Source organism: Scyliorhinus canicula, chromosome 18 (genome assembly GCF_902713615.1).
Source record: "Scyliorhinus canicula chromosome 18, sScyCan1.1, whole genome shotgun sequence".
NCBI lineage: Eukaryota > Metazoa > Chordata > Chondrichthyes > Carcharhiniformes > Scyliorhinidae > Scyliorhinus > Scyliorhinus canicula.
The window spans coordinates 29,423,856-29,448,343 of NC_052163.1; the positions used below are offsets into that span (position 1 = coordinate 29,423,856).

The window sequence follows — 24,488 nt, forward strand, 5'->3', positions numbered from 1 at the left end:
ATCCCCGTACCAGCTGAGGTTATTCATGAAGACCTCACCTGAGGCGTGGTAATCCTCAGGTTAAATTACCACCAGTCAGCTCTCCCCCTCAAAGGGGGAAGCAGCCTATGGTCATCTGGGACTATGGCGACTTTACTTAGTGAACAGGTTAATGGATTTTAAAATCGCAGTAATCATCATTCAGTATTATGTGCAAAAAGTCTGTACTGTCATCTATTTGACCAATTCCTAACAATGCCTTAGGATTCAGACTAAGAGAAGTCACTTGAAAGCTCCAATTAAAGATAACTTTTGAGGTTTAACTAAATATGACAAAGATACTGAGAAGTGTTTTAATGTAATCATTTAATTCAACTTTTGTTCCTTTTAACAACAGTCTACATTTTAGTGCAGCAAACTACTAGCAGTCCTGGTTCCTGGTTCCAAACCAGGCCCATACATGCTTATTACCATTTGCATTACTTCAAATTTATAAATTTAAACAAAAGTGTATAAAAGGATACTCCAGTTTTAAAGAATCTGAGTTGTTATATTCATAGCATTTAAAAATAACTTTGGCCTTTCCAGCTGAATGTAAACATACATGTTTATAACATAGTATTTTCACATATAGATATAACACTGTTTGTTAATGGGTTTTCCCTACGACCTCACAGAGAATTTTTCAGTCTCTGTAATGGTATTGCACATGCTCAGTTGAACTGTTGCGAAAGCCCATCCCTGACCAAATCACAATTTTTCCCCCCAGGATCGACCATTTTACTATGCTCACCAACCTGGAGAGCGGTTGTTCAATTCACCTCTACAGTCAGTTCCTCTGGTGGCAATTGTACCACATTGTTCATCATTAGCAGTGACTACTTCAATCCACTGACTGCATACCAAAAAGTGATTACTTTTCTCGTCGAGACCATTGCAAAGGGCTGTTCATCCTCAACAGTCTCCTTGAGTTCTACTGAAACTGTTGACCAGTTAAGTTACACTTGAAATACAGTCAAAAAAAGTGGTCATATCTGTTTTTCTAAAGACAAAATATCAACTTCGCTGAGTCAGAATTGTACAAAATTTCAATTAACACACAAGATTGTTGATCCAATCTGAACAGAGGCATTATTCTGACTCTTTAAAAAAAAGCTGTGGCACAGTCTGTAAGGCATAATCTGCTAACACCTACAAATATCTATGCATTAAAATACATTTTAAAAGCATTTTCATTTTCTAAAGCATCCAATTGGTCATTTTCAGACTGAAAATGTATTCGTACTACTCATCAAGCATATAGAAAGCAGTTACATTTCTGGCCAACCGATCCTAATGGTTTACATCAGAAGTTGCTCGTTGTCACCTTGCGGTGCAGCTCCTGCAGGGCCTCGCTCAGCCTCACCACTTTCTATTGATGCAAGAGCTCCTGCTACCAATAGACCCTAACCTCTGTCTCTGTCCCTTTGTTGTTGTTGCTCGACTTGCAAGGGGCATTTGGAGATTGTGCGACTTACTCGACCATAAAAGGTGGCTGCGAACTGGTGCCACTGACTCTTCCTAATTCTGATGAAAGTTCCACTGGCTCCGTCAGGAGACCGAGGAATATTAGGACCTCCATTATTACCTTCCCGTTTACCACTTTGCAAAAACCTTGATTTGTAAATGCAGCCTGTGTTCCCACTGGGGTGTTCTGTGCAAACAATTCCAGTGCATCCAATTCCAGTAAATTCAAAATTTCAGGGGCCATGCGATGTGGAATTTTTCTCCTGGCTCTCACCTAAAAGTAAAGCCACCATAGTACCAGATGACCAAACTCTTTGAGGGGGGGGGGAAGAGCTGACTGGTGGTGATTTAACCCAGGGATCACCACACCTCAGGTACAACCGGTACAGGAATTAAACGTGCGCTGTTGGCTTCCCTCTGCGTCGCAAACCAGCTGTCCAGCCAACCTGGTTGAAGCGGACCCCTTTTGTCAGCTTGGCTCAGTGGTAACCTTCTAACCTCTGATTAATGGACGAAAGAATCCCACTCCCAGACTTGTACAGGTAATATAGGCTGAATCTTAGTGAATATCTTAATGCCCATTTCTTAAGGTACAAACCAGGCAAGAGGTATGCTTGTCAAAATTCTTGGTATCAGCAACTAAGTAAACAAACTGACTTTTGGCTAATTCCTGGAAAATGTAAATCACTGCTACCCCAGCTATATAACCCTCTGGATCCCAACTTTAGCAGTTATTTTTCTTTGCAACCAAAACTGACATAATTTATTTATTTAATGAGAGGTGGTGGTGGAGTAGTGGTGATGTCATCGGAATAGTGATTCAGAGACCCTGGCTAATGCTGCAGGGACACGGGTTTGAATCCCACCACAGCAGTTGGTGGAATTTAAATTCAGTAAATAAATCTGAAACTAAAATGCTCGTCTCGCTAATAGTCACCAGGAAACCATTGTCATTAAAAACCCATCTGGTTCATAAATGCCGTCCTTACCTGGCCTGATCTACATGTGAACTCTGACCTTCAGCAATGTGGCTGCATCTTAAATGCCCTCTAAAATGGCCGACCAAGCCACTCAGCTGGATCAAACTATTACAAAGTACGGACTGCAGCGGTTCAAGAAGGCAGCTCCTCAAGGGCAATAAAAATGCCGGCCCAGCAAGTGATGATCATGTCCCGTGAAAGAAAAAAAAATGAATGGGAGAAAGTAGAACTGGCACTGGCCATGCTGTGAACAAACAAGGATGGTCAGAAGACCCATTTCTGGTATGTAGGAGCATCTTTTTCTAAACTCCAGATATGCCAGAAGATCCACCAGGAAGGCTCACATTTACATTTTTTCTGAGTTGGTACTTTGCAGGGTACTATTAAAATAACATCACAAAACCCTGCCTAGAATAGCAGAAAATGTTAATTACTACAAAACGATAAATAGATGACAGATCTATAGGGAGGAAAGCCAAGAAGTAAACTGGTATACAAAGTTACATTTGTTTTGGAAGGCGTGAGTGTTATTTTGGAGATTATTGCGTGTAAAATTGAGACTATATATTAATTCTGAATATTCATTCCCCGTTCAGCCAAGCCAGTTCACTGACCATCTCAAACCGGAAGGCCAAGTTATTTCACTTGCAGTTCCAGTTGTTTGTGATTTATCTCAAAAATGAAAATTAATTTGAATGACTTAACAGCTTGCATGGTGTTGGCTGAGTATCACAGGCAACTTGGTTTTTCAAATATTGCTACAGTAAAGTAAATATCAAAACGTGTTTAAGTCTCCCGAAACTTAATTCAATAAAACTAGACAAATGGCATGGCAATGTTAATCTAACACTACGCAGGTAATGTGAACACATTTAATTAAATCAGGCCATTTTATGATGGTTCTGTTTATCCCAGTCCACAATCAAAGCATTTCAATTACCAATTTAAAAAAAAATTTAAAATGCCCAATTCTTTTTTAAATCCAATTAAGGAGCAATTTAGCACAGCCAATCCACCTACCCTGCACATCTTTGGGTTGGGGGGGGGGGGGTGTGACCCACTCAGGCATGGGGGGGGAAATGCCATGAGGCAGCAGTGTTAACCACTGCACCACCATGCCGGCCGTATTCAATTACCAAAATAATTGGCAGCCACAGTACTGATTTCAATCTGGTTCAAATGCAGAAAATCAAGAATGTGACCATGCACGGTCAGTCAATGCACATTTCAATGATTCAGTGGCAAATGTCCCCAAATTATTACATTATATGGCACTATGAAGCCATAGTTATATATATATACACCTATAGAAAACCACACCATCTCACAGAGATGTAAGTGTCAATTGCTACATTAAGGAACGAGGCATCTCTGTAAGAAAGCAGAGTTTTTACTGACTGTCTAGAGCTGCACAACAACCATCGACAATCTGCCAACGTGTTACTCCTAGAACTGAATTGCACACACTAACCTCATTCGCACCAAATATATAGAGAGTTACCAAGTTAGCAGGCTGGCGCCATCCCATAACCATCAATCGGTATTTTGTCAAAGATCTTTGTATGTACTTGAAATGGAAGAATGAAAAATGTCATTTTTGAGTGACTCCAACAAGTCTCTCCTGTTATAAAGCCGATTTATGGCTTAATTTACCAGCCCAAACTGTAAAGCAGAAGAGCAGGTTAAATTTAGAAGAGGTAACATTAGCACTTTGGCACACAGCTTTAACACAAATTAATTACAGACCCACTCCAGTGGTATACAGGTCAGCGATGTGAATGTCAGTTCAGTCAGAACCTGAATTTTTCACTGCGGCATTGAAGAATTTGCAGAATACATGTAGTTATTTTACACACATCAAAAGTGTGACATCCAGTTGTGTAGGAGTAATGTACAACATGTAGTTCTGTTTGGACCGTCACAGTCTTAAGCTTCTTTGTTATTATAAAGATCCTTTTCCGCTCACTTGGAGTTCTTCAAAAGGACTGCCGCTGATGGAGAAAGGGTTCAGAATGGTTCTCATTAATGTCTGTCATTGGCAGGGCACCATGCATCATGATAGAGGAGACAATGTATAGACTTAAACCTGCAGAAAAAAAAAGATAATATCAAAATAGAACCCAATTCCAAAGTCAATCCATTTATTTGTACAGGTACAATAAGCAGGAGGACTGTAGGATTATCTACAGATTTGGGTGTACAGTATATACCCAAATGGATTGAAATGTTGGACCAAGGTTCCTTTTGCATTACATTTTTATGGTCAGCTTGTTTGGAAAACGAAGGTAGTTTTAAGGGAGCTAAATTTGTATTGGTAAAAATTGGAAATAAGGTATGTGTTTAAGACTGTTTAATTTAATGTTTCTGTGCCTGGAAGGGTAAAAACCTGCAGCAAATTCATGCTGGATAAAATGTTTGTATGTATGGGGGTTAGTTTCAATTCCACCTGTGATTCTGTTGTGTTTAGAGAGGGTTACGACATGAAGAATAAACAGAACTAGCAGGGCTGCTTAGCAACTGGAGGGCCTTGTAGGAATAAAAAAAAAAAAAGCGTTTTTACTTTTAAGCTGGATTTTTTGGCAGTTGGGGACAGGACACAGAGGAGTGAACCTATCTCAACTCTGCCAGGAGAAGCTGGACAGGACAAGGGAAATGCAAAGAGGCAGGCCTCCAAGGAGTCAGGTACAGTCCAGATAACCAAGGAATTGGGACAGCAAGTAGATCTTCAGACGACTGGCGTTAAGAGGACAGAGACCAAGGTATTGTTGAGGAGAAGAGTAAACAAAGGGTTCTGAGTTAAAGTGACAATTACAGTAACTAGGTTTAAAGAGGGACAGAAGGATTCAGAGGTGAATTAAATGACTGATGCCATTTTACTAGAGTTTGGAAATAGATAGTTAAAGCAACTGCGAACAGATTGCCCAACAGTCAAGACAAAGAAATTCCAAAGTGGTAAACAAATCCTGGCCTGGATTCGCTGTCATAAGTGGAACGGAAGCCTGCTTTAAGAGTCATATGGAAAACCTAGACTGGATTTTGGAGTGCAAAGCACTAAGGGAAAGCATTATTATGAGAGAAGATATTAAAGGGTGTTTTTAGGAGTGGAGTTTGAAAACTCTGATGTGATCATTATCTGGGGGAGATTCAGGGAACAACTTCAGAAACACTATCTTAGGTTCAGAGCAGAGTGTGTGTATTTGACCACAGTTATCTTGTGTGTTTAAAAGGCACTTTGTGTGCCAAAGTGACCATTGTAGCTCAATGTGCATTTTGTAATCTGTGTTAATCTTAAAATCTGTGTGTAATTATTAAATTAAGGGGAGGGTATTGTATAATAATCCAAATTTGTATGTTTAATAAATGATTGTTGGTGTTAAAACTAATTAGCAGTCCTGTTCCTCCATGTTTTAGAGAAGAAAAGTAAAAGTTACATTCTTTTGAGCCAGGGTTCCATTCTGGGGTCGCATCAAGCTGATCATCATAATTACATGTAGTTCGAGGTTCTGATTCAGACAGATGGAAGGAGTGCATTCATGATGAGGGTCGGCATCTCTGCATGCGATATTATTGAGAAATGCCAAAACCTCTGAGAACACGCACTAACAGGTTCAAAAACAGCTTCTTCCCCGCTGTTACCAGACTCCTTAATGACCCTCTTATGGACTGAACTGATCTCTTCACACATCTTCTCTACTGAGTAGTACTACACTGTTGTATGCTTCACCAGAAGGGTAGCAGTCCATTTTGCCAGTCAATGACAGCGCGCCTGTAAGGAACTGGTTTCCAGGTCGCAGCTGAAAGTTACGATCACACGCTGATCCAGCCCCATGTTACACGGAAGTGACAATCTCTTAAGCAACAGCTCTAAACCAGCTCATTACGGTCTTATCAACCGTCTCCTAATCATCAGCAGCCGAGGAGACTGGGCCTGTGTTTTCTAGCATTTCAAAGAATGAGAGTTGATCTCATTGAAACCTCTTGCAGGATGTGACAGACAAGATGAAAGGATGCTGTCCCTAGACGTTGAGTCTAGAAACAGGGATCACAGTCTCAGAATTAAGGTCAGACCATTTAAGACTGAGATGAAGGGGAATCTCTTCACACAAGAGGATTAGAATTCTGTACTCGGCGTGACTGTGGAAACTCAATCATTGAGCATGTTCAAGACAGAACACACAATAAATTTCTGTAAACTAATGACATCAAGGGTATTGGGGATAATGCTGGAAAGTGGCGTAAAGGTAGATGCATGGCTATAATCTGTTCGAATAACGGAGCAGGCCTGATGAGTTGAATGACTTGCTCCTGCTTTCTATTCTATGATTTCACATTTTAAGACAGTTACTGTAGCAGACTAAAAGCACTATTGACTAAACACTATTTTTGTAAGCAACTTAAACTTTAAACTACAGAACTTCTAACATGACCACATTTGTTAAGTAAACATGAAATTCTTGTGAAATAAGTCCAAGATCATTCTTAGCTCCTGAGGATTTACTTCCAATCTTTTGCTTTCCCAGCCTGGAAACTTGTAACTGCAGAACTGTCTGTCACAGTGCGTGTTTTCTAGGGGATATCTCCCTCCAGCTAAAGCTAGACAAATCTTTCAGTTTGTTTTAACTCTCTGTGAATTTGGTCTTTCTAATCAAAGCTGAGTGTCCACCTGAATTCAGTTCTCCAGGACAGGTACAGCACAAGGTTCAAATCAGAGAAAAGCTCCCTCTACACTGTCCCCATCAAACACTCCCAGGACAGGTACAGCACAGGGTTAGATACGGAGTAAAGCTCCGTCTAGTCAAAATCTTCTCCTAAGTTTAGAGGAGTCTAGAACTAGAGGGCATAGGTTTAACGTGAGAGGGGAGAGATACAAAAGAGAAATTTCTTCACACAGAGGCTGGTGAGCATCTTGAACGGGCTGCCAGAGGCAGTGGTGGAGGCGGGTACAATTTTATATTTGAAAAAGCAGTTAGACAGTTACATGGGCAGGGTGGGTACAGAGGGATATGGGCCAAATCCGGATAGGTAGGACCAGCTTAGTGATAGAAAGTGGGCTGCATGGACAAGCTGGGCCAAAGGGCCTGTTTCCCTGCTGTAAACCTTTATGACTCTATGACTGTACACTGTTTCCATCCATCAAATGAAAGTTCCAAGTGGCTTTCTTTCACCCCCAAACCCTGGCAGATTAACCGTATCTGAGTTTTCAGGGATACTTTAGAAATCTTAGTTATCCTTGCGAGCCCACCTCTCTTTCATCTTGGAAGTAAATGGATTGCTGAAAGCACAGCTATTTACAATCTGACATTGTCAATATTTTTCTGGGATTTGGAAGACTCACGGTATAGCTCCCTTGCAAGACCCTTGTAAGACTTCCGAGACTTCTCTGTTCGGAAACAGGCAGCTGCCATTGTCTCCAAGCAAAAACACCTTGCACCTCCTACCTGGGAAAATTATCTGGGCCCCTTTAACCTTCAACACTCAAACTAACCAGGTTGGTTGTCAGGCAGACTTCAGAACAGATCACATGACGCCCATCATTTTACGTTAAAGACACCGTCCCAAAACATAATTTGATAAAGCTCATTATTGTAACATTGAATTGAAAGGGAAAACCACCAACCAGCATAGATTCATGCCATTCTTACTTAGTGCAAACTTTGACATTTTTATTCATAGCAGCTCCTGTGTACATCAGTTGATTGACTATAAATCATTCAAGGGACTGGCAAATAATGTAGCCAATTTGTTTCAAGGAGGTGAAAATGAAAAACATGTCACTGTACCGTGAAGGATCCTCCATCAGACTGAAAGGCCCCTGGACTCGCAGTACGTTCCTCTTGATTTCTGAACTTCCATAACTTAAGGTAACCTAAAACAACTTCAGTCATTAGCTTGGGTACAGAATTCAGTCAACATTGAGAAATCTCAGAACACAGCATTTCATTGTGTACTTTCCTGCTGTATGTCTGAAATACATATGCTTCATTGAGAACAATTCTGCAAACTGGCCGTCATTTCTCATTCAGAAAGCTAGGAGGCATGGGATACAGGGAAATTTGTCTGTCTGGATACAGAATTGGCTGGCCGAAAGAAGACAGCGAGTGGTAGTAGATGGAAAGTATTCCGCCTGGAGGTTGGTGACCAGTGGTGTCCCGCAAGGATCTGTTCTGGGACCTCTGCTCTTTGTGGTTTTAATAAATGACTTGGATGAGGAAGTTGAAGGGTGGGTTAGTAAGTTTGCCGATGACACAAACGTTGGGGGAGTTGTAGATAATGTTGAGGGTTGTTGCAGGTTACAACAGGACATTGACAGGATGCAGAGCTGGGCTGAGGAGTGGCAGGTGGAGTTCAACCTTGATAAATGTGAAGTGATTCATTTTGGAAGGTCAAATTTGAATGCTGAATACAGGGTTAAAGGCAGGATTCATGGAAGTGTTGAGGAACAGAGGGATCTTGGGGTCCACGTACATAGATCCCTCAAAGTTGCCACCCAGGTTGATAGGGTTGTTAAGAAGGCGTATGGTGTGTTGGCTTTGATTAACAGGGGGATTGAGTTTCAGAGCCACGAGGTTTTGCTGCAGCTTTATAAAACCTTAGTTAGACCACACTTGGAATATTGTGTCCAGTTCTGGTTGCCTCATTATAGGAAGGATGTGGATGCTTTGGAGAGGGTACAGAGGAGATTTACCAGGATGCAGCCTGGACTGGAGGGTATGTCTTATGAAGAAAGGTTGAGGGAGCTAGGGCTTTTCTCACCGGAGCGAAGAAGGCAGAAAGGTGACTTGATACAGGTGTACAAGGTAATGAGAGGCATGGATAGAGTGGATAGCCAGGGACTTTTCCCTAGGGTGGAAATGGCTGTTATGAGGGGACATAATTTTAAGGTGATTGGAGGAAGGTATAGGGGAGATATCAGAGGGTAGGTTCTTTACACAGCGAGTGGTGGGTGTGTGGAATGCACTGCCAGCAGAGGTGGTGGAGTCAGAGTCATTAGGGACATTTAAGCAACTCTTAGACAGGCACATGGACTGTCTAAATTGAAGGGATGTAGGTTAGGTTGATCTTAGATTAGGATAAATGTCGGCACAACATCGTGGACTGAAGGGCCTGTACTGTGCTTAACTGTTCTATGTTCTATTTAGCTCCACACTTGAGCATCTGGGGTCGAGGTGGTGACGTAGCTGATTCTGAGACTAGGGTCCTGAATCTAAATAAAGGGAAATTACGATAATAGGAGACACGAGTTGGCTGGGGAATGTTACTTAAAGGAATGATGGTGGATAGGCAATGGTAAATGTTTAAAATACGCATGGGTGAACAGGAATTGTTAATTCCTGTTTGGTGCAAAAATAAAACGGGAAAGGTGGATGAACCATAGCTAACAAGGGAAATTAGAGATAGTATTATATCCAAGGAAGAGGCATACAAATTGACCAGAAGAAACAGCAGACTTGAGGATTGGAAACAGTTTAGAATTCAGCAAAGGAGGACAAATAGATTAAGAAGGGGAAAATAGAACATGAGAGAGAGCTTGCAGGGAACATAAAAACTGACTGTAAAATGTTCTACAGGTATGTGAAGAGAAAAAGATTGATGAAGACAAATGTAGGTCCCTTACAGTCAGAAACAGGGGAATTCATGATGGGGGACAGAGAAATGGCTGTCGTAATGGGGAACACAGGGTTTAGTTTGAGGGAGGAACTGAAGGATATCAGTATTAGTAGAGAAATGTTAGCTGGTAGCAACCAGGGATGTAATTGGTGGTGGTGTGGATTTGGGGGGGGGGGGGGGGTTGGCTAAAGCAAGGATAACACTGAAGTCAGCTTGCAAATAGTCAAATAACCTGTAAACGGGCAGCACGGTGGCGCAGTGGTTAACACTTCAGTCTCACGGCACCGAGGTCCAGGTTCGATTCCAGCTCTGGGTCACTGTCCATGTGGAGTTTGCACATTCTCCCTGCGTTTGCGTGGGTTTTACCCCCACAACACAAAGATGTGCAAGAACTCGCTAAATTGCCCCTTAATTGGAAAAGATGAACTGGGTACTCTAAATTTATAAAAATAAAAAATAAAACCCTGTAAACATTTGCAGTCTAGGTTTACGTGACGACTGATGAAATAGATGAGGTATTGGACAGATGTTGGCACACCCATAACTGTCCCATTACAGCAGTGATCGTTAGAAAAATACAGACAAAATAAAAGCCTGACCTGTCTGGGGATAATAAGTGGTGGAATCTGCTGCAGGTTCTCTAGGTGAGAGTGGAACAGATCGCTATGAATCATCTTCACTTCCAGTAGGCCTTCGATGATGTAGCCAATTGTACAATCGTCAGGGAGACGTACCTTTTCTGCCGTACTTATAAAGTTCCCAAAGCTGTACACAAAATTCACAAGCAAAGGCGATATTTATACAAAATAGAAATGTTGCACCATTCTTACAATGGAGGCAGATGTGACTTTAGAGCAAGAAGGAAGCTGATATAACCTCAACTCCCAATGGTGCTCCTTCACTCTCATGAGATGAAAGAGATAGTTATTAAAGGGCATATTGAATATGATGGAAGGCACAGGCCAAATTAACAAAAAGGAACAAGAAGGACAGTACCGGCCATCCATACATAGAATTTACTTCCAGCAAATGTAACCAGCAAATGTAACCAGCTAGAGGTTGAATCAAGACCAGCAAAGGAGGAAACAGCAGCAGGTCTAAAGAACTAAAGAGAGAACAGGAGAAGAAAAGAAACACAAATGTCAAAGCAAAGAGATGGATTGGGAGGATTGAGTACAGCCAATAGGTTATAAATTTTTAAAAAAAAATTTAAAGTACCCAATTCATATTTTCTCAATTAAGGGGCAATTTTAGTGTGGCCAATCCACCTTTTCTACTCATCTTTTGGGTTGTGGGGGCGAAACCCACGGAAACATGGGGAGAATGTGCAAACTCCACACGGACAGTGACCCAGAGCCGGGATCGAACCTAGGACCTCGGCACCGTGAGGCAGCAGAGCTAACCCACTGCGCCACCGTGCTGCCTACAGGTTATAAATTAAACTAAAGCCCTATGCAAAACAAAAAAAATCCACAGTGAGAAATTGAAAAGTACAACAGCAGTTTAATTGCTTCAATGCAAGTCAAATGATAAGCTTAAAATAAAAGTCTGCCCAAGTTATATTAACACTTTACGTGAAAATAGTGTTTTCTTCCTTCATCCTTTCATGGGATGGATGTTACTGGCAAGGCCAGCACTTTTTGCCCATCCCTAATTACCCTTGAACTGAGGGGCTTGACAGGCTACCTCAGACGGCAATTAAAAGCTATCCACGATTCTGTAGGTCTGGAGTCACATAGAGGCCAGACCAGGTAAAGACAGCAGATTTCCTTCCGTAAAGGACATTAATGAACCAGATGGGTTTTTGCAACAACCCATGAGACCAGCTTTTTAGTCCAGATTTATTCATTGAATTTAAATTCTACTAGCTGTAATGTTGGGGTTTGAACCAGTGCACTCTGAGCATGCGGATTACTAGTTCAATGACATTACCACTACACTACCGTCTCTCCCCAAATAGTGGCTGAGATGATCACTGGAACGCTGTAACAAATTCAGGGTTAGGAATGTGAAATAGAAGAGCAAACCATGGGCAAGTGTGTACATCCCAAGAGATCTGTCCATCCACTTAAACTGGTGTCCAAATGCTTCCTGGGAAAACTGGAATAGATGTGATAAATTTCTGTTCTAAAATAATCCCAGTCAGAAAATAATCAAATTACAGATTCTCTTAAGGAGAAGAGATATTTTATCTGTTTCAATCTCACAGATTGTGCTTTTCAATCAAAGGTAAATGACAAAAGCAGACTTGTTCTGTGTTGTACTGTTGTATGTTCTATATTTTATTCAGGCTCCAAGAAGTCTTCGTTCAAACTGACTTCACTTTGTCTACAAAAGTATTAAAAAGACGCAACTTTTTGGTTGCCTGAATATTGCTAATTGTTTGTGTTCGAGGAAGACACCTTTATGAATCTCATGATCTTTGCTAAGGCTATGTCCACGGTACTTAAAACACGGGTGGTGCCGAGTCCAGAGGTGACAGTCTTTGTAGTGTCGGAAGAGCCAGGAGTCCAGGGGGTGAGAGAGGCTGATGTCCTGGTCTTTGCCTCCCTGGTAGCCCGGAGACGGATGCTGTTAATGTGGAGGGACTCGAAGCCCTCAAAATCAGAGACCTGGGTTAGCGACATGGCTGGGTTTTTCAGTCTTGAGAAAATAAAGTTCGCCCTAAGAGGGTCAATGTTAGGTTTCGTCCGGAGGTGGCAGCCGTTCGTTGACTTTCGCAGAGAAAATTAAAATAACAGCAGAGGCAGAAATCTAGGGGGGGGGGGGGGGTTAGGCTATTGTCTTACTGTTAGGGGTGCGAAGAACGGGATAGGGATGGAATTATTTTATGTATCATGTTTATGTTGCTGTTATCGTTATTATTATACAAACTACAAATACCCTTATAAAATGTTTTTTTTTAAATGAATCTCATGATCTACCGCCTCCCACTTTGCCTAATGATTGCAACGATTATGGTTAGAAACTACGTGATTATCAGTGGCTGTTACTGGTTCACATTTTGCAGGCATTTTGCTGCTGACATTGAAGAACGCTAACAACAAAGAACCAGCAATCACAGGGATGTCTTTGCGTGCTGCAACAGCGATGTCAGCATGCAGTTAGGCAGCCAATCACATTCAAGTATTCCCACAGAAAACAAGGAAGTTAAAAGCAATTCAAAACCTTTACATTTAATATACATTTTCAGATAGGAAAATAAATGATAGAAGCTAAAATAAAAACATAAATTTTTAAAGCAATATGTGGAATTTTATCATTGAGGAATTTTCATTCCACACAGATAAAATTGGCCTCTCAGGGCACATGAGGGCATTTAGCAGTTTACACATTGTTAACATACCGGTTACACCTCTTTCAACAAGATGATACTTATCCAAGGGTTTTTACTGCGAGGACTAACAGTGTAAGAGTGGAAGCTCTTCAATTCAATTGATTTCCCATTGATTGCAGTCCAGGGGTGCCTCAACAATGCACCCTCTGGAGAAGTTAAGAATCACTTCAGCTATGTCTGGACTTCTGTATTATCCTGTGCATGTGCAGTCTCCAGAAATTGCTGTCAGTTTCGGTGAAGCAATGATGGTAAACACTGACAGTTTGGGCCTCCTCACCTGCACAGAATGCAGGGTAACTGTCAACACCTTTAAAATTGTCTTGATGCAAAATTTAGAAGTACCATCCAACCCAGTCTGAAAACATCAATGTAAGATCCGTATACAACTGGACTCAACTGCTTAACCTATCCTCCCACTTTGTAACTTGCTTGAATGTGCACGTGTAAACTTCTCAAATACATGTGGGTGAGAGAATCAGAGCGTTTACATTGATTTTATTTAGATCCAGTGTTAAGTGTCATAAATATGACTTTTTTCTTGTTTTAAAAAAATATATATTTACATGTCATGGGAGCCGATGGCTAGGCCAGCTTTTTTATTGCCCATTCCTAGTTGCCCTGGTGGTGGGCTGCTTTCTTGAACTGCTGCAATCCCTGAGGTTTTGTTAGGGAGGGATTTCAGATTTTGACCCAGCGACAGTGAAGGAACGGTGATATCGTCAGGTCGGTGAATGACTTGGAGGGGAACCTCCAGGTAGTGGGATTCCCAGGTATCTGCTGGTCTTGTCCTTCTAGGTGGTAGTTGTGTGGGTTTGGACGGTGCTGCCTAAGGAACCTTGGTTGAGTTCCTGCAGTTCATCTTGTAGATGGTACACATGGTTGCCACTGTTTGTCAGTGATGGAGAGATTGAATGTCTGTGGAAGGGGGAGCAATCAAGCGGGCTGCTTTGTCCTGGATTATATCGAGCTTCTTGAGTGTTGTTGGAGCTGCACTCATCCAAAGGTCAAGGGGAGAGTATTCCATTACACTTTTGACTTGTGTCTTGCAGATGGGTGGACAGACTTTGGGGGTGGGGGGAGGGAGTTACCCGTCATAGGATTCCTAGCCTTTGACCTGCTCTGGTAGCCACGTATTAATATGGCTAGTCGAGTTCAGTTTCTGGTCAATGGTAACCCCCAGAATGTTGATAGTGAGGGGGTTCAACAATGGTAATGCCACTGAATGTCAAGGGGCGCTGGTTAGATCCTCTCTTATTGGAGATGGCCTCTTGTCAGCCCAAGCCTGGATATCATCCAGGTGATCCTGCATTTGGACATGAACTGCTTCAAGACCTGGACATACTTTGTTAAAACTTACAAAAAAAAAGTGCGTATGTGTCTTTTTCTGTCACTTAAGCAGTTAAACACTCAATTAATTGGCAAGCGTATTCCTTTACAAACATCTGTTGCAGTCAATCGGGGGGGGGGGAGAGAGGAATTCCTACCTTTCTCATCTGACTGGAACACTGGTCCACTTGACTGTGATGTGAACCAGTTGGCTGCAAAGGACTAAAAATGGAGTGGAGAAGGAAAATTCAGTTGAGACCAAGAGAAATCCTTAGGTATGGTAAACAGACTGCAGAATGACTGGCGAGGAAGTAGCTGCAGCCAGCAAGGGTGGGGGGGGGGGGGGGGGGGGGGGAGCCTGTGATAGTTTGTTTTTACAGCACACAGTCTAAAGGCTGAGTGAATGCAGCTGTGAGTTCAACCAAGCTGTGTATATGTGGGCAGTACTCACCTTGTTCAATTCTCAGGAGCTGTGGCCAAGCTCAACAGGTTTTTATGCAGTTTATGAATCTGCACTCTGTATTTGACCATCACCCACTTTAATTTTCTGTGGCATGACTAAAGCAAGGTGTTGAATAATTTCAACTTGAACACAAATTGACTAAACAGTAAGCACCAATCAGCATTTGAGTTTTTATTGGCTGATGTAGCAAGTGACAGTTTTTTAAACATTTCTTGTTGATCAGGTGAAGAACATTTTAATTGGCAAGAGTCAACATGGAGACTTCCCGGGGCGGCCTGTGAGGAGAGGTCGCTCACGAGGTCGCTCTCGCTGGGATCTCTGTTTCATGGCCCTTTTTGCCCAGTTATTCAGGAAACCTTTGTCAGAAAAGGCATTTAGTTGAGTGGACAGGATACCCGGAGGCATCGCGCAGCTCCTTCGTGGAAAACATGGCGGCGGCTACGTCAGCGACCTCCCCGATAACAGTGGATATGCTGCTAGTGTGCTGGCAAAGGAATTCGAAGTCCACTTTGACAAACAGTGGAAATTGATGGCAGAGAACTTGCAAACGTGGTTCAAGGAAGCCTTGGGCCCTGCCCGGCTGAGACTGGAAAAAACTGCTGAGACGGTGGAAAAGCATGGCGAGGTGCTAGAGGGCCTGGAGAAAGCACTGACGCGACGTGGTGAGCAGCTTTCTTCGTTGGAAGCAGAGGTGGTGGTGGTGGCTGATGAGAACAAGAGGGTGAAGGCCAAAGTCAATGATCTCGAGAATCGTTCGAGGAGGCAGGACCTCGGTGTCGTGGGTTTGTAGGAGGGGATGGAGGGCTCAAATTCCATTGCGTATCTTTCGCAGATGTTTCGGAAAATGATAGAGGGGGGGTGGTGATCTTGTGTCCCCTCCAGAGTTAGACAGGGCCTATCGGACACTTCGTCAGAAGCCTCGGCTGAATGAACCGCCAGTTGCAGTCATCATTCACTTTCATGGTTTCCAGGAAAAGGAGCAGATCCTGAAGTGGGCCAAGAAACATTGAGACCGTGGCGGATCCCAATGGCAGATTTGTGCTGGTCAGTGGATCTTTGGCGGGCATGTTGATGGCACTGGCAAGTCTCTGCATGCCAAATTGGGACAATATGGCATCTGTTAGGAGACTGTTGGCATCCATTCCTATCTGGACATGCACCAACTCGCTTTTGGAGGGGACTTCAACTGTGTACTAGGTAGACCTGTGGCGGCTTTTGCACCCAAGGGATGAATTTTCATTCTTCTCCCATGTGTATGAGGTCTATTCCAGGATTGGCTTCTTCCTATTGGGTGGTCCTTTCTCCCTGAGAGCGGAATACTTGGCAATTAATTTCAGAACAGGCTCCACATTTTGTGGACTTGGTGTTGGAGACAGATCCCAGTCAGCACCCGTTGTGGAAATGTGATGCAGCGCTGTTAGCTGATTGTGAGCCCATATCCGCGACTATCGCGGAGTGTACTAGATTCAATGAGAACAACTCTGTTTCTCCATCCATACTGTGGGAAGCCCTTAAGCCGGTTGTGTGGGGGGGGGGGGGGAAATCTCCTATAAGATGCACTTAGATAGGACGGTGAGGGTGGAGCGGCAGTGGGGACTGGGACGGGGGTTCTTGACATGCATTACCAATATTAGTTTGATCCTACCCCGGAGTTGCTGCCGAACAGGAAAGCAGCTGCAAACGCAGTTCGATCCGTCTTCTACAAGGAAGATGGTGAGCCAGCTCCGGCGATCCAGGAGGCTTTTCTACGAGTATGGGGAGAAGGCCAGCCGTCTTTTAGCCTACCAGCTGAGGCGGCTGCCTGGGAGATTATTTAGATCAAAAACCCCGGCAATTTGGTTTCCATACCGAGTGAAGTCAATGTGACTTTTGAGGCATTTTACAGGAAACTCTATAGATCATAAAAATACTGCAACTACAAGAACAGGTCACGTGCAGCAGCATGCACCGCAGCAACCTTCAACAGCACCGTCCAAATCTGCGACCTCTACTACCCAGAAGGACAGGTGCAGCAGGTGCATGGGAACGCTACCACTTCCACGTTCCCCTCCAAGCCACACACCATCCTGATTAGGAACTGTATCGCTATTCCTTCACTATCACTGGGTCAAAATCCAGGGGCACCCTTCCTAGCAGCACTGTGGGTGAACTACATCACGTGGACTGCAGCAACTCAAGAAGGTGCTCAACAAATTTTCAAGGGCAATTAGAGACGAACAATACATGCTGGCCTTGCCAGATACACTTGCAACCCATGAACAAATAAACAAACTTGAAGTATATGTACAGAACACAAAGAAATGCTGCAGTCATAGTAACCAAGTGGATTCCTACAGAGTGCAGCTTTTTCCCCAAACTTGACACAAGGGTAATTCTGTTCCTAGCAATTTCACAAAACCCTTGATATTAAGGGAGGAATTAACACCAAGCATGCAAATTAAATATATCAATACCAATGCAAGGTCCAGAGCATGACAAAATCCCAGGATTCAAAAAGGTCTTTCAGTCCATTAAGCTAGCTTTATTTCTGAAGACCTGGGGTAAGCAGGCATGGCCTGGCTTCAGCATCCCAGGCTGGATTCACCGGTCCCCGGCCCTGTGTTTCTCGGCAGCACGCCATTCGCTGGGGGCGGCTTGCTGGCCGCTGGCATTGGGATTCCCCATTGAAACTACCCATGCTGCCAGGAAATCCAAGGGCGGGGGTGCATTGCAGGCGAAAAAAGGTGATTCGCAACAACCGGAGAGTTCTAGCCCCCAAATGAACAGGACGGCCAAAGGTGCAGCTCTCCCTCAGCACCTCGAGGGGGGGGGAGAACACCTGAGACTAACACCACAGAGAACACCTGAGACTAACACCACAGAGAACACCTAGCTATTGGTAGATTTTGTCTACATCGTTGCCAACTACGACACAAAAAGTATCTTCAAAAGTGAAATGAATAAGTCACCCAGAATTGAGCGGAAGCATATACAGCACAAGTATTAATTGATTAACTAGATTTTTAACATGCATCAGAAAAGGTACCTGGCCCATGGGCTCATCTTTAGTGCCAGTCCCCGGCTGATACAGAATCCAGCTCCTCCTGTGGCAAACCAGAACTTCACAGATGTCTGAAGGACACAAACAAGAACATGTTTCCACGATACCATTTGTAACAAAACGACAGGGCTAAAGTGGTACAAGTCTTCTGGTTGGAGAGTTGTAAGTTACATTTTTCAATTGAAAATCTCAAGCAATTTAAGTCTGGCTTTCTTCAGGTCCCAGAATTCCAAGTGGAATTATGACTGGATCATTCCGGGGAGCTGATTTTCAGAACGCACAGATGGAAAACGGAGAATACAAACAGGGCAACTTGGACACCTGTAACTCAATTCCCTGTCACTGAAGAAACGCAACAGTGATTTTGATATTGGCATATGAAATGAAATGAAAATTGCTTATTATCACAAGTAAGCTACAATGAAGTTACTGTGAAAAGCCCCTAGTCGCCACATTCCGGCGCCTGTTCGGGGAGGCTGGTACGGGAATTGAACCATGCAGCTGGCCTGCCTTGGTCTGCTTTAAAAGCCAGCGATTTAGCCCAGTGTGCTAAACCAGCCCTTCTGCTGAATTCATATGGTTCACTTACCGACCCATCACTCTTCACCCTCTCTGCAGCCTCCACTGGATGATCAAGACTGGGTCTGCCAATATAAACATCTTGTGTGTGCGAATATGCAGATAACAGGTAGACCAGGCTACGGATATTTACGTAATTATCATCGTCAACGTGGCAAAACCATCTGGAAAACAATGTTAAAATAGAAAAGACTTTATATTTCAGGCAATACACAGCTCCAGGGATGAATTTTATGGAACTAAATTAAAGTATTTTCTTTTCAATGATCAAATTTATTACAAAATGGATTAATCTGTCTGTAAAATTGAACGTGGAGGCCTAGCACCAGAAGGTGATGAGGATTCCAGCATAACCCTGTGGTGAGCGAGTGAAATGGGCCCAATTAGCAGTTCCCTGCATTTTCCCTGCTGTAAGCCAAATGTGTGAGGCAAACTGCAGGAGCATCGAATATACTTGTGGCAAATTCACATGTGGCAATCAAGCTTTAACATGTTTCACAGAATAAAAAGGTATTTTCATATAAAAATTGTGCTTTCTCTTCCTCTCACGCTCAACCTTTCCTTTTCCACGTACTCTTTCCTGACTGAGAATGAGAGTGAGTGACATGTCAGTGACTTTCTGTTCGTCAGTGCTGGCAAGAGCATGCACGTAGCCTGATTAAATCTGCTCTCTCCTCTTTTCTTCCTTTCCTGAGAGAAATGATCACTTTCAGCCTTCTAGTGGCACAGCAGGGATTGAAAAATCACCAACAAAGGAACTCTGAATCGTGGGACATTGGGAATCATTGGCAAGGCTGGCATTTATTGTCTGTCCCTCGTGGCCCAGAGAAGGCTATGGATAACTTGCTCCTTAATTTCTGCGGTTTGTAATTCTTCATAAAGGTTTGAGGCAATACAATGACTTGCGGTTACAGGACCTGGGGGGGGGGGGGGGGGGGGGGGGGGGGGGGCGTTGCCCAGATAAAGCTAGTAAGAAGTTTTACAACACCAGGTTAAAGTCCAACAGGTTTGTTTCAAACACGAGCTTTCGGAGCATTCACCTGAGGAAGAAAGACTTCTTACTGTGCTCACCCCAGTCCAACGCCGGCATCTCCACATCACAGATAAAGCTAGACCTTCTGGCACTCGGTTTTCCTCCCTTTACCATATATGAGGTACGGTTACGTGCAGACAATATACCTGGAAATGGTCCCTGGACGTCATTGGCTGAGGGCCAGAGAACCTTCCGGAAATGCATGAAGAGGGGTATAAAGATCGAATACCCAGGACCCTCCCTAGAAAAGACTCGGCGCCAAGGTAGAAGAATTGACAACAGACCAGAGGACGGAAGGAAGCAGCGCGTGAGACCCATCTTTGCGGACAAAATCCCTGAGACAACCGAGACTCCGAGAATTGGACCCACAGCTCGATTGAATTCATCAGCATGGGCAGTATTAAGAATCTTGGGATTATTATTAGTTGGAATAATTTAAGGGGGATAACCTTTTTTACTGTGTTTAATAATAAATTTTATTGAAGCATTAAAGTATATTTGTTCTTTGGTCATCTCGCAATTAAGGGCACCTGGGTAAAACGATTGAGTAATAAACTGGTTGAGTGCCTGAGGTTTTACAGACAACAGGGGCATTTGGAGTTCAACGGGAGCTTCTAATGGTGCCTTTGCCTCCCCCCCCCCCACCCGGTCAATCTTTCTGGCCCAAGCCGATTAATTCCGGACTTTTCCTATACCTGGAATTCATCACACCAGCCTAAAAATTGAAGTTGGCCGGAAGTGGTCTTCAAATGGTTAATAATTGGCCATTTAAGGGCCTCAACTGGGCATGGGTGGATGCCTGTCTGAGGCCTTGCCCACCACCACATTAAATTGTTGGGGTCAGGGAGGGCAGGAACCCAGCAGGAAACATATCAGTGATATCACACTCACCTCCACCCAACCTACACACCTGCTGGCGGGGAAAATGTAAAATCTAGGCCTAGGTGATCAATTTGAGTTTTTCCAAGATTTTAACATCTTCATTATTACTTTTACACATAGCTGTCTTTTCCTTTAATTTACAGATTTCTCTCAAACTGTAATGGAGCAATTTAAATGAATGCGCTCTGGTTTTATTAGTCTATGCTTTGGATTGTTGGCCCAGCAACATTATCTCTATACTAACACACTCTTTTTAGCAGTCAACATTCCCACCTTTTGTGGGACTATGCGTTGTAGTTTCAAGCAGTTTATTCCTGTACCTTTTTGCTAAGAACGGTTAAAAATAGGAAAGGACTGGCATCCCCGATTGAGTAAGCAAGAAGCAGGAAACACGGTGGATTAGCTTTGAGGTTGCTGGCCATTAGAATCTTTTAAAAAAACTTATTCCATTCAACCAATCCACAACGCTTCCAAAGTAATTTGCCTGAGCTCATGAAAATTGAGAGAAAACATATTTTGTTTGCAAAGGACTATTTCCAAAACTGGAATTATTAGATTCCTAAAAAAATACATGGTGCATTTTCATGATGAAAGACCTTTTTCATCTATTCTCTTCTACAATTAGAGTTTTGTAACAAAGCTGTTTAACGTTTAATATGGCAATAATTTCTTCATTTATTGTTACAAAGGCTTTTTGTCACAATAAATTATTATACTTTGGTATAATAGAAAATGCTACAGTATACCATGATGGTTGATAATAAGAGCCCTAAGAATAAAAACATCAATCTTTTAAAGAGTACGGAAATAAACTTGCAAAATCTGTCAACATTAGCTGGTTAACTTGCACCGGACAGCCAAAGAGCTCACAAGCCAAGCACACATTCCAACCCACTCTGTCATGTTATTTTTCTATGAGCTTCAAAGTCCCAAGTCCTGCTGTTTATCGCAGTAGTTTTCAAACCTTCCTGTTGTGGCGATATGCTTCACTGTAAATACACAAGGGGTTAATGTAAATACGCTACGACTAAGTAAACACTACCATGATGTGTTATGTACTCTGGGACAACACAGGCTGCAACTCGATGCAGCTTTGACCAAAAGGTACTCCAGACTTTGAAGTAAGTTCAATATGATTTATTGAACCATTAGCACAGTTCTCTATGAGTTCGACTCTCCTGCTAATCTTGCTACAGTAACTCAGTCTAACTAACCAGTCTGCTCTAAGCCACGTGGTGGGTGTGATGCTTCTGATCTGCCCCTGTCCTTCTCTCTGAGTCGCCTGTGGAAAGAGACAGAGCATGTGTGCCTGTCCTTTCATATGTGGGTTTTGTAATGCCCCCTTGTGGTAGTGTCACCTCTGGGTGTCTTGACTGCTCATTGGTCGTGTCCTATTCTAAGTGTTCATTAACTGTATGCCTGCATGTCATGACATCTCTGGTGCTCCCTCTAGTGTTTACTTAGTTGTAGTGTATTTACATTAACCCCTTGTGTATTTACAGTGATGCATATCACCACACCTGTGTTGGGAAGCAGACGGGGGCATGCATTTTGGAAGGGGGAATCTCTGGGACAAGCCCCCTACCAGCCACCGCCCTCGGGGCCCCGAACCTCATTTTGGAGAAGCAACGGCTACCCAAAATATTGCAGCAAATTTCCTTTTTAAATCGTACAGAAACAGCAAACACAGGTAAGCCAAAAGTTACAGAAGAAAGAAAAAAAATCAAACACAGATAATCCCAGGACCTCAGTCTGAAAACCGGCAGTGCATCCTATTAGTTGGACACAAATGCGGTGCAACTTTCTAAACATGCTTACTTTTTTTTGGATTCAATGAACTTGTCATACTCAACAGACATCTTACAACAAAGTGCTTGGCGTGTATGTGCAGCAGAGCAGTTTGTGTTAATCATGCGATCTCCTAAACAAAAGAGAGAACAGAAAGAAAAAGTGATTTGTTCATCATTTGAACAACGTCCAAAATTACTCTCAACTGGCTTAATCTGATTTCAGTTGAACTCGTTGGAATAAAAAGAGCTTTCTTCCCCTGTTTCTAAAATGCATACTTTACATTTACAATCTTTTACCACAAACAAATAAATATTTGCTTTTTGAAAACATTGGTGATTATAACTCAGCAAATGCAGTCATTCCCCTTTCTCCATTTACAAGACTGTCTTGAAACAACAGGCTCCCCATTATGAGCCTAACACACCGTGACCTCCAAACCAAAATGCACGTTCTTTAAGGCATATTTAGCAATATTGAATTGATATAAAACTGTACATCATGTTACCTTTTAAAATAACTCCCAAGATAGCTTTGCAAGAAAGAAAAAAACTTGTGTTAATATAACGCCTTCATATCTTCAGACCCCTCTCTTAAGCCACATTGAAGTATATTCACGACTCTTATGCAGGCAACGAGCAGGGTCAGTGTTTAAAATATGATCAGATTTATGCTGAAACCAGACTGGTTAAAAAAAAAATAACTGCAAGTACACAATTTTATCGAATAATCACCATTTTGTGCAACACAGCACCTCAGCAAGGTTCTTTGGCTGTTTTTGACATGGTAAATTAATTTACCTTTTTCTCACATAAGGAATCTACATGTATATAAATGAAGCTTGCTTATCTCCATCTAGTAAGGTAGAAGCAGATAGGGTGGTACAAACAATCAATCAATTTCTCTATAACTGCCAGTAGTGTCACAAGTAACGACTAGCAGTGGCTGAGTTATGGACACAAAGTCTTCACCTCTGGACCCTTTCCAGACTGTTCCAAAGGATGAGACATTTTGAAACAGAAACCGCCCTCCTTTGATGACCACTCAGTGGGTTAACAAACATACAGAAACACTGTTTCCAATCACATGTCTCACTGTGTCTTTGTGTGTTGTTGTGTATTATATATTCAAGCAATGCATTCAATTGCCCTTGACAGACCTGTGATGTTGCTCGTTCCTTGGCAACTAGGAAGCAGAGACACAGTCATTTAATTGTGTCTGCTTAGTAAGCATTCCTTTCCTGTGGAGCATTGTGTGCATGGATCCTACTTGATGACTTCAGCGTAGGTTAGCGGGGGAAGGGGGGGGGGAGATGCAGCAGTGCAGTCATTGAGTAAACACTTTAGTAATTGTGGCGATCTACAGATCAATGATAAGATGGGCAGTGTCAGCACCAGAAGGGAATACTTCCCCACCTGCAGAAATACACTTCCACCACGAAACATGTCGTCTGTAGCACAAATGATAAAATTCATCGCTCCAGATTCTGGTCACCAGTGGCCTTCAGATTTTTAATTACTGTCTGTCCAATGCGTAGTTGTGGAGATTTATTGATGTTAAGAGTGTGACTCAAATCCTTCGAAATGGCGTCTGGCAGTAATGAAGTCGCCAGTTTTCAGACAGCTCACGCTCAACAAGGGCTGAGATATGACACAGTTGGCCAGGTATCTTTCCCTGAGAGAACTGAGATACGCCAAGCCAGATGATAAGAGATAAACAAGCACATGGGGAAAAAGGCATGTACGGCCAGTTAAAAACAGAGCCTTTAAAATAGCATCTCTTCATTTTATTTACGAGATTATTACTCCACCAGCTGCTCTGGGGAGGCTATGGTATTCTTTTAGTTTTAGTTTTATTTAAAAATGTTTTTAAAGACTGTAAAACATGCAAATAGTCAATTTATGTGCACAAATCTGAGCAGCTATTATTATTTTTTATGCAATAATTGATCACGCTTTCACATCGCC

At 42.7% G+C, this 24,488-nt stretch overlaps 1 protein-coding gene across 2 annotated transcripts in view; it reads right to left on the reverse strand.

Moving 5' to 3' along the window:
• Positions 1 to 327: 327 nt before the first annotated feature.
• The window catches only part of rfng (RFNG O-fucosylpeptide 3-beta-N-acetylglucosaminyltransferase), a 51,745-nt gene continuing 27,584 nt past the window's right edge, over positions 328 to 24,488 (reverse strand). The window contains exons 3-9 of one of the 2 annotated variants that reach the window (XM_038776951.1): positions 23,030 to 23,053; positions 22,552 to 22,654; positions 18,829 to 18,982; positions 18,225 to 18,310; positions 10,673 to 10,838; positions 8,246 to 8,331; positions 328 to 4,551 (exon numbers count right to left, since the gene is read on the reverse strand). In XM_038776951.1, the coding sequence (XP_038632879.1) occupies positions 4,488 to 4,551; positions 8,246 to 8,331; positions 10,673 to 10,838; positions 18,225 to 18,310; positions 18,829 to 18,982; positions 22,552 to 22,654; positions 23,030 to 23,053 (683 nt within the window). In that variant the 3' untranslated portion in view covers positions 328 to 4,487. The remainder of the gene's footprint in view (positions 4,552 to 8,245; positions 8,332 to 10,672; positions 10,839 to 18,224; positions 18,311 to 18,828; positions 18,983 to 22,551; positions 22,655 to 23,029; positions 23,054 to 24,488) is intronic. The other variant, XM_038776952.1, reaches the window with a different exon arrangement.